Here is a 24,808-nt window from a genome sequence, read left to right as displayed (position 1 = left end):
CCGAAAAAAAGGGATAAAATCAAATTTTAATGCCTGTACAGGCTCTTGTTGAACATAAATAAAATATTTTGAAACTATTTAATAATGTTGAACATAAATCAATTAATAATTTGAAAATATTTAATAATGTATTATTTTTTTCAAAATAAGCATAATGTATGGCACTTATTGCTTAGAGCAGAAAATACCCCCCTCACAAAAATAACCACACATATTTTAGATAGTATAAAATATGTTTCATTTTAGTTCAGAAAAAAATTACATTTTTCACCACAGCAAAAGTTAAGAAATGGATGAATTTCTTATTCTCGATAAAAACATGGTCAAAAAGCTTAAGACAATGGGGTGTGAAAAAAACACTGATTTGACAAAAACATGGCATGGCACCTATAGACAAGAAATCTCAACATGGCATAGCCAAAAAACAATCTACTGTTAATTCCTCCAGGCGCTGAGGCTAAGCACAACAGTATGCTCATAAAGTGCTATCATGTATCGTTATTAACAGTACTAAATGTTACAGAAGAAAACTGCGATGCGACAAATGGATGAATTTGGGAATGTTCCATCAATCAAGATTTCATAATGACATGAACATGAATAAATACTTCCAACAGTGTGCCCGATCTCTTCCAGGTTCAGCAATCCCCCAAAAATACTAAGGAGTTCATCCACAACTGTACAAATATGCTTCAATTGCTCCCGAGAGCATTAAGTGGATCGTCAAATAGGTTAGTCGAGTCCACTGTTGTGCTGGTCTCCTGGGAGGGAGGCGGAGTCTTTGCTTTCGGCGTCATCTTTGCCGTTGTCTTGACTGTGCTTGGTGTGAAAATGTCATCTTAAAGAGAGAAAAGGTTTGATTAAAAAAAAAACTAAATACTTAAACATGGTATTTCCTCAAATAGTGTCCGCCCCTCTAATAGTGTTTCCCGAACTTTATGGAGCCACCACCGAGCAAGAATGAGCCAGGAAAACCCCTTTACGAGTCATCCCACTGATCTGTGTTTGAGTTCATGAACCCCCGGCCACTATTTACGGAAGTAGACAACTACTCAATATCTCCCTGTGATTTGCTTACCCATGTCGTCGTCAAAGATAGACACGCTGGACGCCATGGCCTTCTTGGTCTTCGGTTTTGGTGTGAACGAGTCTGTCAGGTCGGCAAAGATGTCGATGTTGTCGTCAAACAGACTGACATCAATGGGCTTGTCCTTGTCCTTTTTGTTTGCTTTAGTCAAGACGGCAACATCATCCTGTGAAGACACATTTTGCTGATGATGCTTGATGTTTGCATGGTTGTTAATTTTGTATAAAATATTTTTTTCAAGTAACATTTTTAAGTTATATATAATTTTTTTTCTTAAAAATAAATAAATCATGTTTTACTTTCCTAAATTTACTCATTCACTCCCAGCCATTTTCACTGAAGCAACCCCCTTCGCCCCTGGCTGTTTCACTGAATTTTGACTGATTTTGCAAGGCCCACAGAATATTGTGTTCTATTGCTATAAAAACACGGAACCTACCAAAAGAAAGATTAAAATCTCTTCTTTCATCAGGGAAAAAAGTATATTTCTATCCGTTTCTGTTTTGCAGCAATTAGCATGAGAATATAGCTAAGTTTCATCATTATTCACAAATCTGTTTAAAACAGTGAGGAAAACAGCTGGTTGCAACATTGCCCTGATTGATCTCTACACCCTGCTGCCACCTGCTGGCTGCTTTTGTAATAACTACCATTGCTTTAAGCAACCTCTTCAGGTCAGAGGCTGCATCAAAGCCTTCTGTATGCTTTAGCATCAAAAAAACTTGGCAATATTTAAAATAGAACATTTTTATACGTTTTTGGGAGCAAATGAGTTTAAAAAAATTAAAGCTGTTGATATAATTGGTCCTGTTCTACTCTATACTTATGACATGTATGCTACTCGTCAAAAGTTTAGACACACTTTCTAGTGATATTAAATGAGAAACTGTACAAACATTTAGACTGGTAGTGTAATTTGAAGAAATGAAGTCACCTCAAAAATATCCTGCTTCGGAAAACTGTTGACGCTCGTGACGTCTCTGCTACTCGTGGACGTAGCCGTCGAGCCGCTCTTCGCTCCAAAGATGTCGTCGTCATCATCATCTTGTAAAAACGTAGACGTCTTGGTCGTCGTCTTTACCGTCGACTTTGGCTTCACTGTTTGGAAAAGGTCATCGCTGCTGTCGTCGAAAATGGACGGGAGGTTGCTTACGTCTTTCTTCGGTACCGCTAAAGCCTGACGTTCGGCCCTCTTCTTGACGGGGGGTTTGGGGGCAAGGGTGGTCGTGACGGAGGTGAAAAGGTTGTCGGAAGCAAAAATGTCATCCTCCTCAAAGGGAAGCAGCAGTTTGCCTTGGTTGTTGTCCCTATTGAAGTCTTGCTTCCTGGCGTGGTTGAAAACAGGCAGCGACGGCAAAGAAGGCTTGATGGCGATTTGAGCCGGTGGAGGGTGAGAAAGTGGAGGCGAGGATGTAATCGGTGTGGAGTTCTGCGGGGCAATAGTCTGGCTCGACTGGTCTGGCGTTGGCAAGATGAGTGGAGGTGAGCCGGGGGAGTCCGCAGAGGGAATCCCGGCCGGAATGTCGTCTTGCACCTCCACTGATCTTTGAGAGGCTTGCCTCGCCGCTCTGGTCTGCGGTCTTCGACGGATGGAACCTTTGACACGATCCTGCACAAAAAAGATGTTCTGTTAGAGCAGGCAGAAGGCACATATTTTACATGGGGAAAAAATCTCGATTGCGGGCTTACGCCGCCCCACCTTGTTTGCGCTCTGTAAAGTCGTAACCTGAAGCGGCGTGTCAAAGCTGGTTCCCGGCTCATTGTCTTCCCGGGCTCCGATTGGCGTCGTAGCGGGACTGGGGCTCATGCTGGAGCTGGAGACCCCAGAAGAAGAACTGGGATCCAGACTCGGGAGCACGCTTATGGCCCCCGGCATGCTGGGGGCTGAGCCAGGAAGAAACACAGCGGGGTTGATCTTCAGACTCACCTTAAAATAAAAATAAAAAAAGTATATTAATGATAAAAACCACAACAGTAACAGACTTATATTTGAAATGTGTGCAAGCATTGCAAGAGGAAGAAATGAGAGGCTGGATTTGCAGTGAACTCACGGGGATAAGGACCAAGCCCTGCCGCAAATATAAGTCACTGACGATAGCGGCCATTAAAGTGTAACATGTAGATTACGCCCCCGGATAAGCGGCTCAAAAAAAATGAATGAATTTGATATGGCCACTTGGAGCTGCATTGCAAATCCAGCCCACCAAGAGAAACAAGGCAAGCAAACGTATGAGACTTTTGTGAAAGTGACATCTCTCCAGAGTCGAAAGGTTGATGGTGCGGTCATTTAGGCGATAAGACAGAATGTGCCAAAATGAGATGGCGAAAAAAGGAAACGGGGAAGTATTCAAAAGAATGAAATGTGAGAAATGTCTCAAGCAAAACAAAATTACTTGAAGTTTGCCAATCCTTGTTGACGGTTCTTTTGGTTCTACAGGACTTGCTGCAGGTTTCTGTGTAATTGGATTATAGTAAATTTATAATGTAATCAAAGAAATTGATATAAGACAAAAGACAGTGGATCAAATCTTGGGGAGGAAAAGTCTCACTCAGTGGACTCACCTGAATATCTGAAACAGTTTCTGGCTTGACTTGTGGCGCCTTGTTATTAGACGTGTTGGGTTTCTCTGCTACTTTCTGAGGAAGAAAAGTCACCCCGCAAAAAATAAAAAATAAATAAAAAAAAGGCTGACTTCAATTACATGCTTTTAATTCAATCAAATGGCTACGAATCAAATCAGTACCGGGGGCAAAGATTGGGTCTTGCTGGAGCCAAACAGGTCGTCCTCCTCGTCTTCCGAGAACAGACTTGGCGTTGCCGGCTTCGCAGAGCTGAGCTTGGAGCTCTACAAACGAAAGACATTTGGGTTCTTTTATGGAACATCCATGTGGACGTGCAGTCACATATACTACTACCAGGACACTTCATTAAGAACCCATGCACAATCCCAAAACTGAGCCTCCTCATCCCAAATCATGTTCATGCAAGCTCTTGTATTGGATCTCATTGGATTGTGAAGGTGTACCTAATGAAATGGCCAAATGTGAGTTTGACCAGCGGAGAGGACAACAGAAAAAAAAAAAAAAATACTGACTGAGCTCTTCTCCGAGACGGCAAAGATGTCGACGTCTGGATCGTTGTCCTTCTGCTGGGTGGGACTAAACAACAATTCTTCATCTAGGAACACGCCGGTGCTCGTTGATTGTGGTCGCTTCTCTGCAGGCTGAAAAAATAAAATACTATATTAGGTTAAATGGGCTCAATTATTATTTTTTGCCTCGTCTTTGTCGGACAAACCTTTGCAGTGCTTCTGGCTGTAGGTTTACTTGGGGTGAAAATGGCATCACGCTCATCCTGCTCCTCGCCATCATCAAACAGACTGAGTGTGTTCTTTTTGACTTTCTCTTGCGTCTTAACATTCGGTGTCGGGTTTTTGCAATCGCCGTCGTCTTCATCCGGCATGATCTTGGCCTGCTTTTTAGCCAGAACGTCGATTCCCCCAAACAGGCTGACGGCTCCGACGGGCTTCTTCTTACATTCGGCGGTCTCCCGTGACGACGGAGGAGGAGGAGTCTCTGGCGGCTTTACAACCGGTTTCTGCGGCACTGACGGTTTCTGCGGCACTGACGGTTTCTCATTCGCTCCCTTCTTAGCATCTGCAGAATCTGCCGATTTTTCTAACGGGGCGTCGGGCTGAGAATCGATAAGAATATTAAAATCAGCATAGTTGACTAAATAGAGAATGTTGTGCAGTAGTTTTTTCTTAAAAAGGCAAATTCCAGAGAATTTGTTTTCCTCATTGTACTCACTGTAGCTGCTGCGTTTGTGCCGTCATCTGTTTTGCTTTCAAACAAAGATCCTGTATCTTCATCCTGCTCATCCTCGAACAAAAGACAAACTCTCTGGGGTTTCTTCTGACTGTGAAGAGAGACACAAACACAAGATGGCGACCCTTGGCATTCATTACTGAGGAGCAACTGGTGTTCGTTTTAGCAGCCATTTTTAAATTTAGTCTCAGTTTTAGCCCAGTTTCAACCACGCTTGTTAGTTTTGATCATAGTTAGTCAATCTCATCCTTAGTCTATTTTTAGTCAACTATAAATCTAGCATTTTAGACCAGCAAAACACTATTTTATTTGTCCAGTTTTAGTCAACCATAACTGTCAACGTTTTAGTCAGGACAATCATTTAACCCCTGTATTTTTTTGGTCATAGGATTATGTTGAAAATTTCAGATGTAAAACTATTTCACCTCAATTTTACTCTTATCTTTTTGATGAAAAACAACTTGAACAACTTAGTTAGCGGCCGGATTAACATTATTATTGGAACGTTATAGCCGTTGGATTAATGTTACGTTATAACTATAATTATTTGTATGTTTGAACCTTTCACCATGAATCCACCTGTCTGTCCATGTTCCAGATTTAAAAGGGTGTGTGTCACTGGGACAGATTAATAGACAACATTTTAAAAATCATGTCATTTTCATCTCGTTTTTGTTCATTAACTAAAATGTCCATAGATTACATAAAGTACATTTTCATTAGTCGACGAAAATGCATACCGATTTAGTCCCAGTTGTTTAGTTTTTGTTGACGAAATTAACACTAGTAGCAACGATTTATGTGTACGAGTTAAAGCAGGGGTGAGCAAAGGATGGCCCACGGGCTCTGCTCTTTAATCTGGTCCACTAAAGCATTTACATTATTGAGAATCTTGTAGCATTTGTAAATTGTCACAGAGACCAGCAATCACTAATGCTTGTAACTCCTCCATCTCTATTCTCTTAATATTTCAACCTCATACATGAAAGAAAAAAAAGTGTTCCAACCTTTTGACCAGTTGTTTACGTACTGATGTGACTGGTCCAGAGTCAAAATTATTTTTTATATACCTGGATTCTTTTGCCGGAGCAAACAGATCGTTTTCGTCTTCGTCGAAGAGGCTGCCTTTCTGCGACGTCATAACACTAGGAAGGCCGCAGGGGGCGCTGGCGCTTGTTTTCATTCCTCCCGTTTCGGTCTCCTGCTTAGCAGCGCTTGTTTTGGGGCTTATCCACTGGTCCTGAGACACATTGATAATGAAGTGAGTAAATCACACGGCAGACTGGAGAGAGACTCCCCCCCCCCCCCCCCCCACATACCTCATCGTCACTGAAGAGGGAGCTGGCGATAGCTTTGCTAGGTTGTGGCATGAAGGTTTTATCTGGGTTCGGTTTGGGGTTGGACTTTGAGGCAGATGCAAAGAGATCCTACAGGGATATTTGATAAGATTATTATATATTTTTTTTAAGAGATGGAAATTCTATACATCATATAAGACTCTAAAAAGCTGTACTGTCTACCTCTTCTTCATCTTCATCAAATAAAGACACATGAGGCTTGTTGATTTTGCTCTGACTCATCGTGTGGGGATGAGACTGACTCCTGGGGATAGTTGGAAATATCTAGACAGGGGGAAAAAAAGCAAAAAATAAATACTATAGAAGCACAAATTTGAGAAGATGCTAAAGTAACTTGTTGTGACCCTTACTTGCGCGTCTTCATCATCAGAGAAGAGACTACTCGGAGGGGGTTTTGGGGTCTGAGTGACGGCTGTTCCAGCATCTTGAGCCAGCCTGTTCTAAAGAAGCAGATGAGAGAAAGTCAACATCATTACAACAAATATTGGAGCCCTGAAAGAAAATTCTGGTGAATATAAACGGAGGCAAACCTTCTCAGATTTCTCAGACTCTTTGCTGGGGGAGGAGGGAAGACGTTTCTTGAGGCCTTCAGAGAGTAAGGTTTTTGTGCCAGGACCAAACATGGAGATGGCACCTGCAGGCATCTAAACATTCAAGTTAAGTCGTTAGAAAACCAATGAATGTCGATATAAAGTTATTGTTCTATTATACTGTTCTTTTTTTAAATTATTATTATTATTATTTGTGTTGTGTTTTTTGCTTTGTCTCTCTGTGGGAGCACATGCAAGTTATTTTTGGAAGGAAAAGTTTTGCGCTGGATTCCTCTTTAACCCATTAAGGACGGGAGAGCGTGACCGCGCTTCTCCCTTTAAACCCGGGAGAGCGTTTGTGTCATTTTGTTGTGTTTTGACCAATTCTTGGTTTTCTTAGCCGATGAATGTCCTGGAATTTTATTTGAGCGATTATGGTTGCGGGAGTTATTAAATAAATGACGCGATTGACGACGACACGGGAGGAATTTGAATCAGTGTAACGAGTCGACAGTAACATACTGTTAAGAAATATGTTTGTAGACAATGAGGATGTTGAAAATTTTAACGGCTTTGTAACTGAATGGACGACGAATAATTAGCTGAGATATCAATTATTGTTAATATTGTTGAATTTCCAGGAAAACTTCAGGTTTTAGAGGCATGTTTTGCCAGGCACTTTTAGGCCTTAATGGGTTAAAGATGGAAACATTTACAAATGTGTCAAGAACAAGTCGCAACTCAATGCGGACGTTTACCTTCTTCTCTGATTTTATAACCGGCTCTTCCACCTTCTTGTTCTGAGCGGCCTTCTCGCTAAATATGTCCCCGTCCTCGTCCTCGTCGAAAAGGTCAAGGGCCTTTTTAGGTTTGGATTTGACCTCAACAGCTGAAAAAAAATACACCGCATACAAAGTGACGAGTGGAAATCAAAGTGATTGTTAAAAGTGAACACACGTACCAGGAGATGTTTTTATCATGCTTTTACCACTGAAGAAGTTATCATCCTCATCATCCTCCTCTTCATCAAACAGCCCCCCACTGACTGGGGCCGGTTTAGGGGTGACTTGGGCCTTGCTGGTCGGAGCTCCATTCTCTTTGTTCGCCGTTAAGTCACCCTCTGGCCTGAAGAGGTTGTTGTCTATTTTAAGAGAAACAAAAATGCGTTGGCTTAAGCGCTTTGATCATCCATGAAAAGGATATAAGGCACTATATGCTAGCAGGCAGCGATTACCTGGAAATATCGAAACGGCACCAGGTGGAATTTTCTTGACAACTCTGCCGGGCTCTTTCGGGAGGAAAGGAAAACACGGCCACATTAAAGCTTCAAATACATCGACATATATTGAAAAATCCAGGAAATTAAATTAATTAATTAAACTGACCTCTGACCCACATTGATACGTGCGTTATATGTAATATTTATTTGAAATAATATTATATATCACTTATTCAGAGAAAAATGTAGAATGAATTTCCATGAATAAACTTGGCACTGTAAGTCAGTCAAATTCAAGGTTATTAGTCATTTTAGCCGTGTTTTCTTCTCTATTCAAGATTGCTGAACTCACATAAGCAACAGTTCTGCTCACTCGGGTCAGATGATCGTCACTGGATGACAGTCGCATGACAATATATTTCTGAGTAAATACAGTATTCACTTTACCTGCAGCTTTAGGGGTGGTTTTGATGCTTTCCTTTGGCGACTTTTCCTCTTTGGACACAGGCGGCTTTGGTGCATCAGAGAACAGATCACCCTGCGTGGCATCCCACAAAAAAAAAAAAAAGCAAAAATGTGGATGCTATCACGTAATCTTGACAGAAATGAGAAAACTTTGCTATCTATTACTTCATCGTCATTATCGAAGAGGCCTTTCCCTCCACTGAAGAGACCACTTTTCCCGCCAAATGGCGAGAATTCGTCGTCGTCATCTTCATCGTCGTCATAGTCCATTTTCGGAGGTTTGAACATGTCGTCGCTGTCGTCGTCAGCCGCTGTATGAATGAAGAGCAACTTGAGCGACAGGATGGATTTGGATTTGAAAAACATGATACACACACACACGCACACGCACACGCACGACAATGAGGATGAATGAAGAGCCCGTCCGTACCATGCGTGTTGACAGGCTTTGCTTCTTTCTTGCTTTTACTTTTCTTCCTCGACGACAACGCTTTAAAAATTCGGTTTGATGAGAAGAAAAAACATCGATGAGCGTGCGGGTGAAGCATGAATGTCTTCATGTTCAAATTAAGATGGTTATAAATGTGAGGGAGGCAAAAAAATAATAATTCAAACAGTCGCGACTTACAGGCTCGATCTCCTGTTGGTTTGCTAACCAGTTCGCCTTTGATCCTGGCGGCCAGCTCATCGGCAAAGGTCGACGGGCCTGCGCTCTGAAAGACAAGACCACACATACAGGATGTTACATTTCAGTCCTATGCATTGACAAATTATTTTGTTAATAAATACCTCATTTAAAAACTGAATATTGCAGTTTTTTGTGTACCTAATGTTAAGGCCGTTGTGAATGGACATACACAAGGGTGTAAACAAGCATACCTTTGTATCCTCCTCCTCTTCTTTGTCCGACTCTCCAAAGATGTCAGAATCATCGTCTTCGTCATCTTCATAACTGGCCATAGACGACTTCTGTAAAAGTATTTTAAGCTTGAAAAAAAAAAAAAAAAAACAAGTATATATAGTTCAAATGTTGAGCTGTCACGTTACCGTACCTTCTTGATAGCATGGTGACTGTCCTCCTCCTCCTCCTCCTGCATAAAGTCCTCATCTGAATTCTGTGTAACAACATTTTTGATTGAAAACAACACAAGTATCTATCATAAAATGACAGAAAAGGTGCCGGGCGAGCTCTCACGTCTGCATCTTTGCCGTCTTCGCTGTCGATCACGCTGTCTCTCTCACTGTCCACTGAGAGTTCTGTGACGACAAACCGTTGACAGACATGAACAATGGAAGATCTCGTAGGGAATGGGCGTCAGCCTAAAAATACTAGAGTAATCCCCTTCATATTCACAGCTCACTAAACAAAAACATACCCATTCATAGATCAAAAAAACAGTTGGAGCTTCATTTAGACAAAAGTAGTACTTTGGGGTAAATTACATGTCGATTTTTACTATTCGTGGCAATCAAGAAAGGGGATTACTATGTAAATATTATTATATTATATAATGCATCACCATCGCTCGACAGGTCGCCAAGGCCAACGTCATCATTTTCCAAGAAGGCCTGGGAGCCAATCAGAAAAGGTAGAGGTCTGTCCACGTAAAGGTCCTTCAGAAACAAAAAAAACAATAATAACAAACATAGTTTTTTTATGCGTCGTCAACTGTACATTTATTGATGACATTACCTTGGGCTCAAGGATTGCCTCCAATCTGTCATTGGCCTCCTCGTCCTCAGAGTCAGAGTTTCCGGCTTTGATGTCCAGGTGTTCGAAAGCGGACTCCAGAACCTTCAAGCCGTAATTCACTGCTTCCTGCATCTTGGGGATGAGCTCGGCTTCTTTTTGCTCGCGGGTTTTCTGTTGGGGAAACGGCGACCGTCACAGAGAGAAATATTAAAACGGTGCAAAGTGAAGCCACGGATTCCCAACAAAAGGCTCCATTTTCATGATGGCACTGATTCTCCAGCACCCTCTAGTGGCATGTGAAAGAATCACAACCTTATTACAACTCAGTTGTACTTAACTTTGAAGTTCAATTCAATACATTTGCATTTAATCTAAAACATTTGAGGGCTTTTCAATATTTATTTAGGTACAGTTCAACTGTTGTACGCATTACATTTTAAACTAATCATTAGTGTAATTTTTCCCTGTATTTAGAGGCAGTGTTAATTAACATTCTAATAATTACCAGCATATTTTCCCATAACGAATTTTATACCCCTACAAACACTTCAAATATTCAAAATCCTCACAACTTGATACCTGATCAGCCTGCTTCTCCACAGCATCAGTCTTGGGAACGGGCTCCTCGACCTCTTCATCGTACACTCTCTGCAACAGGAAACAAAAAGGTCAATGCAACACGTCTGCTGCAACGCCGCCCGAAGACTACAAAGCAGAAGTTCAGACTTTACATTCTCGATAAACTGCGTGTTGGAGAGCATAAGGAAGTCGTTGAAGACTGAGTGCAGGCTGCTATCTGTGGCCTTGGTGTCTCGGATCAAGCCGTCCAGCTGATTTTCGATCTCGTGCGTCTTGGATAGCATTCTCTGAGAGAAGTCTTGTAGGAACAAGAAGAGCTGGAAGGCGGGGGGGGGGTTTGGGCAACAGTCAGTACAGCTGATTTTTAGCGAGCATTTTTTTTTTTTATGTTACCCCAGAGTCGGCTGCGAGCGACCAGTTGGTGCTGCTCTGCCGCATCTCGTCGAGGGTCCACGGTCTCTCCCAAACTAGAGTATCTGTAGAGACGTGCTCATTCCCGTCCGGGCCACTCGACATCTCATCTGGCATCCCGTTCATCTGCAGACACAAAACTGGATGTCGGTCAAGGAAGCATTTTACTATTCATCACTTTTAGACAAGTAGGACATGCAGTGCAGTGTCATGTAAACAATAATAGAGACCTACATGGCCCCGTAGATGATTTAGTAAGTAATTCCTTTTCCTGTCTGGTGGTGGTAGGATTTTCAAAATTCCAGGGGCTTGAGAACACGATTGTAAGCGGTCATCATACAAAGGAGCATTAGGATCATACTGGGGGCAGGGGGAAAGAAAAAAAAATCGCTATGGAGGAGATTATAGTTGTTATCTCCCAAGAAAAAAAAGTTATACATTTTTAAAATATATTTTTTTAAATAAAACTACTTTTTTTTCTGGAATACATAATATTCTGATAAAACTACTAAATAAAAAAATATACGTATTTTCTCAAAAATATAATAACTTATTCTTGTAAAATTATGAAAGATCTAGAAAATAGGCAACTTTCTCAAAAATATATGACGTTTTAGTAAGATTACGACTTTAAACTTCAATCTGTTAGCCCATTTTTAACTTAAAATATAAAAGTAAAATATAGATATTTTACATAAAATTCCAGTTATTTTTAATATTTCACAAAAATATACATATTTATTCTTGTTATATATATATACACACATATACTTAAAAAAATATATAATCTACAACGACTTTACACTTTTAAAAATATAATTTATGTAAAAGAAAATAAAAAAAATTTTTTTTTTAACTGACAGTTTTGGGGAAACTATGGATGTTTTACATTTTCGACTGTCGGGATACATCAACTAAAAATAAAATTACGACTTGAATCTCGTAGTATTTATTTTCATCAAGGGCAAATGCCTCAAATTTGCTGCTAAAGATTTGAAGTGGAACCAGCCTTGAACTGTTGCCCTCCGGTCAAAGGTTTTAGAACGCTTCCCTGCTAATCAAACCGAACTCTTGGCAGAAATGAAATCATTCGACTTATTTAAATACGTCACAGCTTGAGTACTTGAAATGTCTACGATAGCTTTATTATTGATGTCACTTGTAGCTATTCGACTGCTTTAAGGCACCCATTTGGACGTTAAACGACGACAAATGTGCAACGTGTTGCATTTAAAAGCAACCAAATTACAAACAAGGATTGTCACCATCTGCTACTTTGACAAAAGTTTCAATGTTTGAACTGGCATGGGAGTGAGTGAGGGGGTGTTTAGTTAGCAAGTAGCTCAACTTAGCTAGCCAACGTAGACGTTAGCGCTCGCAAAGCGCCTTTGCTAACACAGACGCGTTAAATACATTTTCCCTTGAAACGGAAACCGTGCCTACCTTGAACGCGTCCGGCCCGAAGAACCGCTTGGGACTGCGACGAAAAAGGACGCCGAACAAATGATCGATTATGCTAAATTTGGCCTTTCCCTCATTGGTCTTCTGACAGGTCAGCCATGTTTTGTCTGCAGACAGTCACCTGACTGCGGTCGCTAGGCAACCGCGGTTAAGTGGGACGGAGTGTAACAAACAACATCTTTGCAAGAATGATTTGCGCTTTTACGAATCGCCCACTCGTTAGTAAAGACTTTCAAAATTTAAAAAAGCAATTAACAGCTAACAATCTGCAGACGCCTTAGGATTTAGTTAATGTTGTTGTCAAACTCACTTTCTTTTATTTGCCCCCCTTCCTTTTATCAAAGGGCGCCCTGTTTTGCCGGTGCAATCGTTAGTACGCATGCGCATTTTTTCGTGAACGAAATCATCCCAAACAACAAAAAAAAATAAAAAATATGATGCAAATATTTGTAGCTAGCTATCTGAAGTATAATTTTGCCGGCATAAATCGCTGTCAGTTTATTTTTTATAACTATTTTTGTCGCAGCGTCTCACACTAGGGGATGTAGCTCAGTGGTAGAGCGCATGCTTTGCATGTATGAGGCCCCGGGTTCGATCCCCGGCATCTCCACTGCTTTTTAGTTTTTTTTTTTACAAAATGTCAAACTCAGCCGATTTGTCAGCACATAAAGACTAATTATTGGTGATAAAAAACGAAATATTTTTGAGACATTTTTGGTAGTGTGTGGTCAAGATTACCCCACCCGCCCAAAAGTAAAATATTAACTGAAAACCATGTGCCTTTCCTCAATAAAGGTTGGAAACAAAAGTAGCATTACTATCAGTGATGATGACACAAAGACTTGTTGCCTAGAGACATCTCGTAAACGCTTGTTTCTGCTGATGATATTGGCTGAATTGTACTGCGTAAGGTTTGACTGTAAAGTCGATGAGGCTTTTTGTCAAGTTTATGTGTTTACTGTTATTATGAATTTATTAACCGTTTTTGTATGTCTGGTACGTACAGCATTTTGTATGTACCAATGGTTGTTTTTAAAGTGCTCTTAAATGGAACTCAAAATTATCGTAGTGTAGCAATCTTTAGATAAACAAATGGTTTAATGTTTCTCGATTCTTATTTATCCTTTTAAAAGCAGACCTGGTGCCCCTAGAGGCGCTTATATTTACTGCAGGCATTCTTCCCATGCTGCTAATACTTGCGCTTTTAGAGCAACCCAACTTACACTACAAGAGTAAAAATGTATAGTTAACCCAGCAACAGTCTTGCACAAAACAAGTAACATCTTTTTCTTTTATTGAACACAATTCTGTTATTTTACAAGTAGAAAAAGCTCAATCAAAAATAAACAACTTCTAGGGACTTATTTGCTTGCAGCATTTTTTTTGGGCTGGCCATCAACATTCAGGAAAATAAATATACTCTCCTATGGGGACCATCATGCTTACTTTTCCTTTCAGGAGCAAACTTTTTTTCGTTTTTAACAAAGGTCCCATAGTTAAACAACAACATACCATTCAAACGCAGCACTCAATACACATAACACATAAACAATAAAATGGCGATACTTCCTGAGTTAACCAAACATTACATGACCATTTCAAAGTTTTGTTCCCTCGAGCACCACCCCCCCTTCATGAAAACGTACCAAAACATTAGGTACACTTGTACATTGTAAAGTATGGAGGACAAAAAATGCCTAAATAAAAAATATGAAAATAAAAAGAATATTATAAAAATATTATTACAAAATTAAGTACAAAAACAAAAAAAATCTTAATATACATAAAGTAAAAATAAATACTAATAAATGAGATTCAAAACATAAAAATAAATGTGGAAATAAATACAAAATATATAAATATCAATCAAGCGTTTTTATCTATTGACATTTAATTCTATATTCATTTTCATATTATTATTATTTTTAAATCTCGTTTTATATATATATATATAGTTTTTATTTTTAAATTTTTTTATTTGGGCATTTTTGGTCCTCAATAAAGAGACCCAGTATGACAACCCTGCAAAGCACAATATCACACATGAAATACCTCAATGGATTTATAATACACTTACAATACTGGATGCCGGGAAACCAGGGGTAGGCAACCCTGGTCCTCGAGAACCGCAGTCCGCTGTGTTTTAGATGTCTCTCTTACCCCTGCATTAAACTGTTAAGGTGTACCTAAAGTTGTGGCCAGTGAATGTGCAGTCCGGACATTAATGATTCATGTACAGATTCAACATTTAAGGCAAATGACCCGTAACTTAATGTGACAATGGCGCAGACATGAACACCAAACAGTCTTCTTACCACCGGTTGTTTTTTGAGCTGCCGAGAAGGCTTCACAATCCTCTGTGTGTGTTGACCTGATGGCAACTATTTTCTTGTGCGTCAGTGGCTTGGCGTGGTTCTACCCCCCTCCCGGCTGGTTGCTGTTGGTTCAATGCTCGCTTGGCGCTTCTTCCTCCTGCTCGCTGGTCGCCTCCTCTTTCACTTCTGCTGCATCCTCACTCCCTGTGCGCCTCCCACGGGAATGATCTCTCTCTTGTCGGCTGCAGGTCAAGGTTCCCACGGATGAGGGCTTCCAGTAGTCGCAAACCTTAGACTGTGTGAGAGACGGCGAGGCTTTTGTTTGGACTCGGATTTTTGATGGCGTAAATGTCGTGCAAGTACATGCGACAAGTTTACATGGATAGGCTTCATGCGCTGGTGGATCATCTGCCACTTGGTGTAGATCCTGGCAAGCAGATCCTTCACCTGGCAGTGCAGACGTGTGCAAAATAACATGTCAATGTCAACCAGGTATGAAACACTAAAAATAAATGGCACAATAAGCGTTTAACATGACACTCACCTTACTCCTGTACAGACACTTTTCACTCTCTCTGATGTGGCATATGACGTGAGATCTCAGATCCGAGCTGAGAGTCAGCAGATGTTCCTGGGGGAAGGGGGGACAAAACAAAATGGCGGCATGCCAGATTGAATGTTGACACACCAACTCAAATCTAGCGATGCTCGTACCTTCTGATGGGTCGGGAAAACGTGGAAATCGGAGGCTACGTTTGTCAAGGTCAGCAGGCTGTGGCAGAGGTAGTAGGACTGGAACACAAATGTCAAGGAAATTTGACTTTTTAATACATTTTGTAAATACATACAGGAATAACAATTGAATAGAATGTTCAGATTGTGCATCGTTCGTTGTGTGCACGCCCTGGCCACCAGGGGCAGTATAACAGACATATGGCTATATGTGAAGCCCTGTGGTTGATAGCCTTCCTTTTTTAGACCAAAGACCTATCTAACATAAAAGTAGTGCTTTGGGGCTCTCTTGTGGTATTGATAGGCAATTATAAACCTACTCTTGGGGATTTTCTCTATTCGAGACAGGGTTCCGACTAGGGATGTTCGATAACACTTTTTTTTTTTAAAGACCGATACTTAAATCTTCAGTACTCGCCGTTACCAAGTGCCGATATAGAAAAAATTAAATAACAAAAATTGCTTAAAATTAATGGCAATTATATTCTTTCAATTTGCTCATAAACGTCATTTTGCATAGAGCACACAAAATTAATAAAAACAATTTTATAAATAAAATGAAAAAAATAATCAGTGGCCAGAAAAAAAAAATCCCAATCAAAATATGTTGATGTAAAACTTCCTTTTAAGAATACAGTAGGGCTGCAACTATTGAGTATTTTAGTATTCGAATACTCAGCCAAAAATTATATTAAGTATTCAAGTACACTGATAAAATCTACTTTTGCTTGGATAAAGAGTAATTACACAACAAAGAAAAAATAAAGACATTTTCACTTAATAATGAAAAACAAGTTGGCTCAGTGGTTTCCTTTTTATTTTTAAAACAAGTTTATTTTTTCAAATTGTACACTTACATTATACGCCAGGGTAGTGATTATGCATTTATGAATTTGAAGCAGTTTACTACTGATAAGACAAATTAAATAGGGTATTTTATTATTTCGTGTTACAGGTTAAAAATAAAAGCTTGTGATGAATCTGCAGACACGAAACGCATTAGCTACTGGAGTATTACCCAACAGGCCACATCGGGAGCCAGTTGAAACGTAATGTGGCAGCTTTCATATCACGCTAAAAAAAACATAGGGCCTATACAAAATTCATGTATCGTGTCGTTCGCTCCATTCAGGGCGCCTTGGGCGCAAATGCGGAAACTTACATTTTTTTTTTCTTTTTAAAGAGTGCTTTTAATTAAATCATTTTAAAAAATTGTACGGTGTCCTTGAGTAGCCTATAAATATAACGCATTATTCTTTTTATTATTGATGTCATCTTCAGTCGGCCGTATGTAGCAAAACGGCTGGATTTTGCTTCATAACTCATATTCCAAAAATATTAGTCAGAATATCATGTTTACACTAGTGAGGTTACATATATTATTGTAAATGTTTAAGGTTGACTTCCCCTTCAAATGAGATTGAGGTTTTACAAGCCTGCACGCTGACCTGCTGATCCAGGAAGGTCACGTCTTCCTCTGTGGAACTCCTGCTGGAGGTGTTCAGTATGAAACGACGGAGGGAGGACGGCTGCATAGCAGGCACGTACGGCTTGAGCGTAGCGAGCTACGTGCAGGACAGATAGATGGATTACTGACGACATTGACCACAACACAACATTCCACTGAAATTAAAGAAGAGAAAAACAACAACCTCTATTTCCTTTCCACTTGGTTGATATTGACTCGTTCCGTCTAAGAGTTTTGAGATCATCGAGAGACTAAGATGCTGTCGCAGGCATCTATGTTGGGACGGGGCGGGGGGGTTAATGGACGGCATGATTTCAGAATAAAACCTCTACGGCGGACAAACTTTCTTACTTTCCGCGAGCGTCGACGGGCAGCAGTTGAACCAGAAGGCACATGTTGTGGTGGTCATCTGTCAGGTCGGTGAGGATGCGGCACAGCTTGGGGAGCTAAATGACAAAACGCAAATATTGCACTTTGACAAAATATAAACAAACAATACTCCTCCTCCTCCTCCTGGTGTGCAAGTGTACAACTGACCATTGTGTCCCAGTCCCTGATGTTGCTCACTATCTTATTGAGCAGCTCGTTAATCGCCACGCCGGCCAGGGGGACGAAGTGAGTGTCCAGAGCCACGCGAGCCATCACGGTCAACAGCAAAAGCAGCTCATAATCGCTGTACACCTTTGGACACATCCCCAAGCAGTACGACAGGTACTGAAAGAAAAAGGAGAGAATGCGCTGCAGGCTTAAATTTGCTCAAGGACAGCGCTTGGAAGTCCCGTCTGCCTTCTGTTATCACCTTAATGATGTTGTTACAGTTGTGTTCCGGGAACGCGTTCCACTCCCTGGTGCGTGGGGGGCATTCACTTTGAATATAGACATTCTTCCTGTATCAAAAAAACACACACATAGTATCTAACAAGCTTGTATAACACTGTAAATTTACTGTCTTATTAAAATAACGGCTGTTGACAACAAAAGTGAGTAAACCCCTAAGTGAAAAGTGTCTGTACATTTGAGAGTGAGGTAAAATAAATAAATAAATACAATTAAAACTCAAATTGTGACAGAGAGCACAACTTACAGCAAATCTCCCTCGGTAAACGCCGGCTGCAAGTTTTCAAATGGGAACAGTGTCACAAATGCGACGCCCATGTTCATCAGCACCAAGGTCAAGTCAGCCAAAGCGGGCACCCACACAGTAAAAGCAGTGCTTTTTTTTTTCACTGAGAAAAAGGCAACAACAAAATCAAGTGAGGGCATGACAACAGCTAACGGTGATTGTGGGTATTAATATTATAAACCGGGCAATTTTAGAAAGGCATCATATCCACGCATAAATATTTGGGGTGTCGGGCGATTAAATTTGTAATTTTATTTAATCGCATGACTTGAATAGTTAACTCATGATTAATCGCACATTTTATATCTGCTCAAAATGTTTTCATACTCTTGTCAACATAAAAGTGGAAAAAAATGTTAAAACTAATAGAAATATGGCTGGATCTTTTAGTAATTGATACAGTAATTTCATATTAATTCATAAAATTTAGATAAAATTAAAAAGATTTACTTTGAAAAATGTGTGATATTGATTTGTGTTGGTCATTTGTCTGCCACTAGATGGCATAATTGCACTTGTAAGACGGTGACAGCTCAGTGCATTTTTTTTCGTAATAAAAAGCTATCTAATCTTTAATATGAAGTAAATTGTGAAATTCTGCACATTTGTAAAATTGTAAATTACAACTTGACCCGTCTCTACAAATATATGCATTATAAGAAATGTATTACTGCTAAATTTTGATGTGGACGTGCCTCCTGCGTTGCACCTGGAATTCCCCCCAGTACAGGCTTTCCAAGCAAGGAACGGTCATTAAACGTGTGCTAAAAAAATTTGTGGCGTTAAAGGAACTTTAAATTAACTCAAAATGAATGCACTCATTTAAACGCCCCTAATAAATATACAGTTTAGTCATCAGCAGACATCTATACCAAAATATAAATTCCTACAAATTCTTATTATTTTCGGAGATTTTTCAAAGTTGGAAACTTTGAAAAATCTCCGAATTTTGGAACCCTAACAGCGGGGATAGGAAAAGTACTGACCGATATTACTGGCAGCCGAGCGGGCGATGTCGCAGAGAGCCTGCAGGATCTTTTCAGACAAAATCCTCTCCGAATGCACGGACATCATCTGACAAGAAGAAAAACAGGACTTGGTGCTTTTGTGCTACAGTAAATCGTCGGCGGTTTGAGAGGGGCCCGACCTTGAATAGGAAATCGGTGATTTGAGTCGGGCAGGGCGACTGAGACCCGTAGTAAGCTTCCTGGAACAAGCGGATTTTCACGTGCAGTTTTAGCTGAGCTGGGCTTGACCTGACCAAAGCGATAACAGAGGAATTTGTAAAAAAAAAAGTATTGATGCAGCGTGTTGTCAAATACATGCGATAACCATGCAATCGAAAATGGGTTGAGCTACTGCCAAAAAATAAATTAAATAAAATGACGTATCTATCGTGGCGACGAGCAAAATATGTTGCAAGCAACAGCCACCCACCATCCCTTTTCTATAGTCCTCTTAAGCGTCGTGGAAGAGTTGGACGCTATCACAGTTGACGTTGGGGTGAGAGGTTGGGTACATTGAATTGGTCGCACCCAATCACACATATCCACAAATAACCATTCCCGCTGACAATCTTGAGTATTTAATGAACATAACACGTATGTTCTGGAATGTATGTGTACAAAATCTCATCTTCCAATCGACCAATTGTCAGCAGACTTCTGACTTTAAGGAACACAATCTTTTTACATCTACGTGGGTCTGGCAGTACGGAAATTAAGTGGTGGTGGATGCAAATGGCGGCTAACCTCGCTAGTTTCGGCTACCCTGTGTTTACAGATTTTGCACATGAAAGGCCGCTTACCAAAGAAGTATTTTCTGCTTTGGGCTCTGCGGTTTGATATTGCATTGTCTGAGCTGCAGAGAATCCTGATTAAAGATCTGGCCAAACTTGTCAAGGTGGAACATCACTTCTCCCGGAGGGACATCCCTGATAACACTGTGCTCCAGTGAGTAGCGCTGCAAGAATTCCCTGGAGGAGAAACAATGGCGTTGATAACCATCAAATGAAATGATCACGTTTCAATACTGCACTGTTTCAGTACCCGATTTTACACGGTCGTCTCACCATTAGCCCGTCTACAGCCTTTCCCATATATTAGCGTTAGCTTTTGTTTGCTATCTTCATTACAATTGCGGCTGAGCAGGAACGCAACGCGGCTGACCGACCCAGATGACCCAGAAAAAAATTAAAGCGGCTAGCGTGCGTCCGGCTTGTCGTACTCTCGCTCGCTGCAGCCCTCGTCGCGGTTCTCCTCTTCGTGGTATTCCGCCACTCCCAGCAGCTCCTCGTCGCACAAGGTACGAAGCTGCGCCTCGTTCTCTTTTGCTCTGCAGGGACACAAATCATGGTGACAAAATATATAATAGTAACAATAAGTATTAGCTAAACATTCAAGTGTTGCGTACTTCTTTTGGGTGTCTATCTCTTTCAGCATCTGGTCCAGGTTGTTCCTGTAGGAGCCTCTTCTGATGGTTGGCTGCTGCAGAAAACACATGTATGCAATCCAAATGCTCTACTTTGGTATCTAGCCTCACAAGTTTTAATTTACTCCGTGACCTCAATTACTTGTATAAAAACGTAAAATTTTCACCTCAATTAAATGATTTGAAATGCTATTAACCCCCAGTGAGCTAGTAAATTACCCAGCGGCATTATTGTTGGAACGTTATAGCTGTTGGATTAATGTTACGTTATAACGATAATTTTACTTTTCTTGTTTTTTTACCTTTCACTGTGAATCCATGCGTTTTTGCATGTTCCACTCGCTAGCTGCAGATTTGAGATTTTACAAAATCATTTAATCTTCAACTCGTTTTTGTTCATTAATTAAAATGTCCATAGATTTTAGTCCAGATTTTATTAAGTTAAGTACATCTTCATTACTCCACGAAAATGCATACCGATTTAGTCCCAGTTATTGTTTATTAATGAGGATTTTAGTCTAGTCTTCGTCTGGCGAAAAATGTGTTGACGAAAATATTTTTGTTTAGTTTTCGTTGACGAAATTAACACTAAGTGGGGGCACATTCAACGTATTCTAACAATTTTAACTTCACCTTTAAAAAGTACATACTAATTATTCACATCATATTCAATTACAATCACATTATTGAGGGAACAATCGCAATTAGATTACTTTTTTTTTTTTTAATTGTTCAGCCCTAATCTAAATTTTGCCCATCAAATTTGACTATGAACACCAAACAAAGAAAAGAAAAATTAACCTGGAATAAGTTGGGGCAGGGCACTTGTGAGTCAAAAGAAATGTGCCTGTAAAAATAACGCTCTTACAGCTTTCAAGGTCTGGCTGGGACCTCCGGGTGCGCTCGGATCTGAGAGGGCGGCATCCTCGTCCGGCGTCGCCGGAATCGTGGGAAAGTGATTCATGATCTCCTTCAAAGACAGCAGCTGCTCCTCCTCGCTGCTTTGGGATGTATGGCTTGATTCCAAATCAAAAGCAATACCCAGGCTCAGGTCCAGGTCCTCATCCGCAGATTCCGCTTCATCCGTGTGTGGTCTTTGCCCTTCGCGGCTCTTGACGGGAGGAGAGCGGGACCAACGGGATGAAGAACATTTCCTGGCTTTGTTTTCTTCGTCATGTTCAGGGCTGTCATGCGTCCGGCGGTGCCTGCGTGATGGAAGGTCAGCCCAGCTTTGGGATTTGCCCCCTGTGGAGTAAAAGGACTCAATATCTTTAATATTCAGCCTTACTAATGACACATAGGGCAAGGAAATGTTCAAACGTTTTGATGAGATGGGGAATTTTATAGAACAAGTAGATCCAGAGTTTTCGCCCTTACTGAAAGAGTTCTCAGAACTTTTGATGGTGGAGCTACATTCTGGTGTTTTTCTCTCCATCTCCTCCTCCGTCTCGCCTGTTTTGGTCTTGTTGGCATTGTGCACAGGGCTGAGAATGGCATCCGGGGTGAACAATTCGTCATAGTCATTAGGAATAGTCCGTCTCCGGTGGTGCCGTTTGTTCCGTTTTGCCGGCGGAGTGCTTAGAGAGCAATTGCTCTTGGAGGGTGATTTACAAGGAACGTTGTGAGACTTGCGTTTCAGAGTCCTGACCGGGGACTCTGAAGAAATGTGTTGGGGCTGCCGAGGAGGGCTTAAGTGAGGCGCACTTGTGTTCTTCGGCTGGACCTCCGCCTTTACTTTTTCGCTTTTGTCACATCTCTCGCTTGCTTTCTTGAAAACATCTTCGTTGTTGTTGCAAAGGAATCCCAATTGGATAACGTTACCGTGAGTGGAATGTATTTGCAGCTGCCTTGCCCCTAAAAAAGTTTTTGGGGTCACAGTAGGTTTGGATGGCGTGCAGGGTAACTGGACTGGCTTGGATTTGGGCAACGAATACAAGCAAGTCGATCGTTCATTTGGAGTTTCAGTTTCCCCAGTGACACCGGGGGACGTCCGAGGGGGACTCTTTGGCGGCGGCTTTGGAGGCTCTACGCGGACGCAAGACTTCTTGACGCTGGCGTCGCTGTCCTCGCTCTCCCTGCGTCGCTTCTGCAAGGGGCGTTCCAAGCTCACGGCTGAGAACAAATAAAATTGCACGTTTCTTTTACTATAAAGGCGGCATAAAATATCTTGTCTCTTAATACAGTGAGTGAGGTTTTTCCAAATGGATGGCAGGGGCCAGGTTATTTATAGATTAGGTAAAAAAACAAAACAAGATGAAATCATTAATTACTATTTTTTTTATGTATCATTATAATTCATTACTTTATAATTAATTAAATATATATATATCTTTAAGCACATGCATTGCTTTTAATTGCTTTTATTTCACTGATTATTTATGAAACAAAAAAGCAACTATTGAATCAGATGAATAAATATTAAAAAATTAAATACATCTCAATTAAAAGAGTCCAACAAATATTGCAAAATCAATGATAAAGTTAATGGGCCGTAATTAACCCTCTAAGAACAATGCAACACATGTTTTATATCAATAGTAGGCCCGGCTATTCATTGAAAAACGTACCTATTTGTGTTTCTTGTGCTCTTTCTGAAATGCTGAAAATGTCATAAAATGGCACCAAATCCTTGGCTAATAGTAAATTAGTAACTAAATGGTGTTAAGGAAGCATGTTAAAGTAATATACAGTATATCAATAATGATATATAATAGTTTGACCAAGAGACGAGCTTTTTAGATTTTCTAAGTTTATCCTGGGTTATTAGTTTTTTGACATTTGTGGCTTTTACCAACTATTGAAAATCTGAAGTGTTACCTGGAATGGATTTTCCACTCAAAGGTGTTGACAAACGTTCCTGAAAGAACAAAGGAGGCATTTTTTTTTTTTAGAAAGATAAATTCTTGCAACATTATTGTAACAAGATGCCAGAACCGCACCTCTCAGTTCATATGATTTGACGTACCTTTGTTGAGTGTCGTCTTTGTACTGTCGCACTTTTTCCAGAATCAGACGCCGCCATGGACTTATGCTCTCTCCTGATGTGAGCTGAGCGAGAGTGGGCGCTTAAATCTTTCTTGGGATGGGGAGATTTATCGTGGGAAATACTCGGTGACCTCTCGTGCGTCTTGGCAACAGTGGACGCAGTGACTGGAAGTCGGGGTTGCAGCATCGGGCTCAGCTGCGACCCCGACAGATGATTTGCATGGTCCGGACGGTGCGACTCTGATGAGCGAACTGGCGGCAGATGATAGGACAGCTGGCACGGCGAAGTCAGGCCGTAGCGCTGGCACAGGTCGGGGCTGCGGGACGGCAACATTCTCCTGGGTGGAGCTACGAGGCAGTTGGTGATCTGAGAGGGTTTCATTGGAGTTTCTAGAAGAAGATAAAACATTAAATGACTATTCTGTTGTGTATTTATGTTGCTGATGCCGAGTCCCCCCCCCCCCCCCCCCTCAAATCTATACTGTGCTCCTCCTTCTTTCCCTTATGTTTTCCTTTTTTTAACCATGTGAGAACTGGGGAATCCTCCAGGTATATTTGCAATTTATAAAAAAAAATATTTGTGTATGACAACAAAGAAACAGCAATAGGTGTATTTCTTTGACCCACCTTTACTCCTCGGGGAACAGTATTCCATATTCTTAAGTGTCCTGCAAACATAAAACAGTTGATGTTACCAAAAAGTAGGAAAGATAACAAAACAGTATATACCCAGGAGGTCGCAATTGTAAGGGAGCTGTCCATCCGCCGTCACTGAAGCGCGCCCATATGAGTGCACGGTGCACCTCATTCCCATTGATTGGACTCTTTAGTCTGTCCAGAGTGGCAGCCAGCGTGTTTGCATGTGTGTATTTTTCGAGAGGGAGACCCGCGCTTGGATTAAAGCGCAGCCCATTTTTAAAGTTACATAGCAATCAGCAGCTCGGAGCAGCTCATGCTCTCATACTCTGAACAACAGAAGGGCACATTTGAACAATGATATTTTAAATCCAGCCCTAGTAGTATATGTGACTTTGAGTGTGTGTGTGTGGTGGGGCCTGTTCTGGTAAGCGATGTGGAAATCACAGAGTCGATGGTTGAATCTCTATTGCTTTGGGATGGACACC

At 40.9% G+C, this 24,808-nt stretch overlaps 2 protein-coding genes and 1 non-coding gene across 7 annotated transcripts in view; 1 reads left to right on the top strand and 2 right to left on the bottom strand.

Annotated features, from left to right (window-relative positions):
* Window positions 1–214: 214 nt before the first annotated feature.
* Window positions 215–12,746, bottom strand: washc2c (WASH complex subunit 2C). Of its 3 annotated transcripts, XM_086093628.1 has the most exons (31): window positions 12,614–12,746; window positions 11,153–11,296; window positions 10,912–11,076; window positions 10,760–10,828; window positions 10,181–10,351; window positions 10,008–10,101; window positions 9,683–9,744; window positions 9,540–9,602; window positions 9,367–9,456; window positions 9,116–9,200; window positions 8,918–8,977; window positions 8,653–8,798; window positions 8,470–8,560; window positions 8,038–8,091; window positions 7,765–7,944; window positions 7,562–7,692; window positions 6,804–6,917; window positions 6,624–6,713; window positions 6,436–6,537; window positions 6,235–6,342; window positions 5,986–6,155; window positions 4,898–5,006; window positions 4,386–4,781; window positions 4,183–4,311; window positions 3,832–3,933; window positions 3,650–3,724; window positions 3,481–3,540; window positions 2,787–3,014; window positions 2,022–2,696; window positions 1,079–1,253; window positions 215–838 (listed from the first exon to the last, which is right to left on the bottom strand). In XM_086093628.1, the coding sequence occupies exons 2-31, from the start codon at window positions 11,294–11,296 to the stop codon at window positions 693–695; spliced, it is 4,284 nt and encodes a 1,427-aa protein (XP_085949754.1). In that variant the 5' UTR covers window positions 12,614–12,746; the 3' UTR covers window positions 215–692. The 3 variants fall into 3 exon arrangements, with proteins under 3 accessions (XP_085949754.1, XP_085949756.1, XP_085949755.1); XM_086093630.1 differs by lacking the exon at window positions 3,481–3,540; XM_086093629.1 differs by lacking the exon at window positions 8,918–8,977.
* Window positions 12,747–13,169: 423 nt separating this feature from the next.
* trnaa-ugc (transfer RNA alanine (anticodon UGC)) lies at window positions 13,170–13,241 on the top strand. The gene has a single exon. It is a non-coding gene; the product is annotated as a tRNA-Ala (tRNA).
* A 667-nt stretch (window positions 13,242–13,908) lies between these two features.
* The window catches only part of slf2 (SMC5/6 complex localization factor 2), an 11,776-nt gene continuing 876 nt past the window's right edge, over window positions 13,909–24,808 (bottom strand). The window contains exons 2-21 of one of the 3 annotated variants that reach the window (XM_086093697.1): window positions 24,312–24,352; window positions 23,665–24,074; window positions 23,517–23,556; window positions 22,077–22,811; window positions 21,568–21,944; window positions 20,682–20,755; window positions 20,496–20,603; window positions 20,077–20,244; window positions 19,417–19,525; window positions 19,256–19,343; window positions 18,231–18,372; window positions 17,946–18,033; window positions 17,684–17,860; window positions 17,498–17,592; window positions 17,331–17,418; window positions 17,127–17,243; window positions 15,661–15,738; window positions 15,491–15,577; window positions 15,325–15,393; window positions 13,909–15,241 (exon numbers count right to left, since the gene is read on the bottom strand). In XM_086093697.1, coding sequence (XP_085949823.1) covers window positions 15,077–15,241; window positions 15,325–15,393; window positions 15,491–15,577; window positions 15,661–15,738; window positions 17,127–17,243; window positions 17,331–17,418; window positions 17,498–17,592; window positions 17,684–17,860; window positions 17,946–18,033; window positions 18,231–18,372; window positions 19,256–19,343; window positions 19,417–19,525; window positions 20,077–20,244; window positions 20,496–20,603; window positions 20,682–20,755; window positions 21,568–21,944; window positions 22,077–22,811; window positions 23,517–23,556; window positions 23,665–24,074; window positions 24,312–24,352 — 3,256 coding nt within the window. In that variant the 3' untranslated portion in view covers window positions 13,909–15,076. Of the gene's footprint in view, window positions 15,242–15,324; window positions 15,394–15,490; window positions 15,578–15,660; window positions 15,739–17,126; window positions 17,244–17,330; window positions 17,419–17,497; window positions 17,593–17,683; window positions 17,861–17,945; window positions 18,034–18,230; window positions 18,373–19,255; window positions 19,344–19,416; window positions 19,526–20,076; window positions 20,245–20,495; window positions 20,604–20,681; window positions 20,756–21,567; window positions 22,812–23,516; window positions 23,557–23,664; window positions 24,075–24,311; window positions 24,353–24,808 lie in introns of all 3 variants that reach the window. The other 2 variants (XM_086093695.1, XM_086093696.1) reach the window with 2 other exon arrangements.

This window comes from Leptonotus elevatus, chromosome 13 (genome assembly GCF_054856555.1).
Source record: "Leptonotus elevatus isolate MCC_2025b chromosome 13, RoL_Lele_1.0, whole genome shotgun sequence".
Lineage (NCBI taxonomy): Eukaryota > Metazoa > Chordata > Actinopteri > Syngnathiformes > Syngnathidae > Leptonotus > Leptonotus elevatus.
This window is presented reverse-complemented; position numbering and strand designations above follow the sequence as displayed.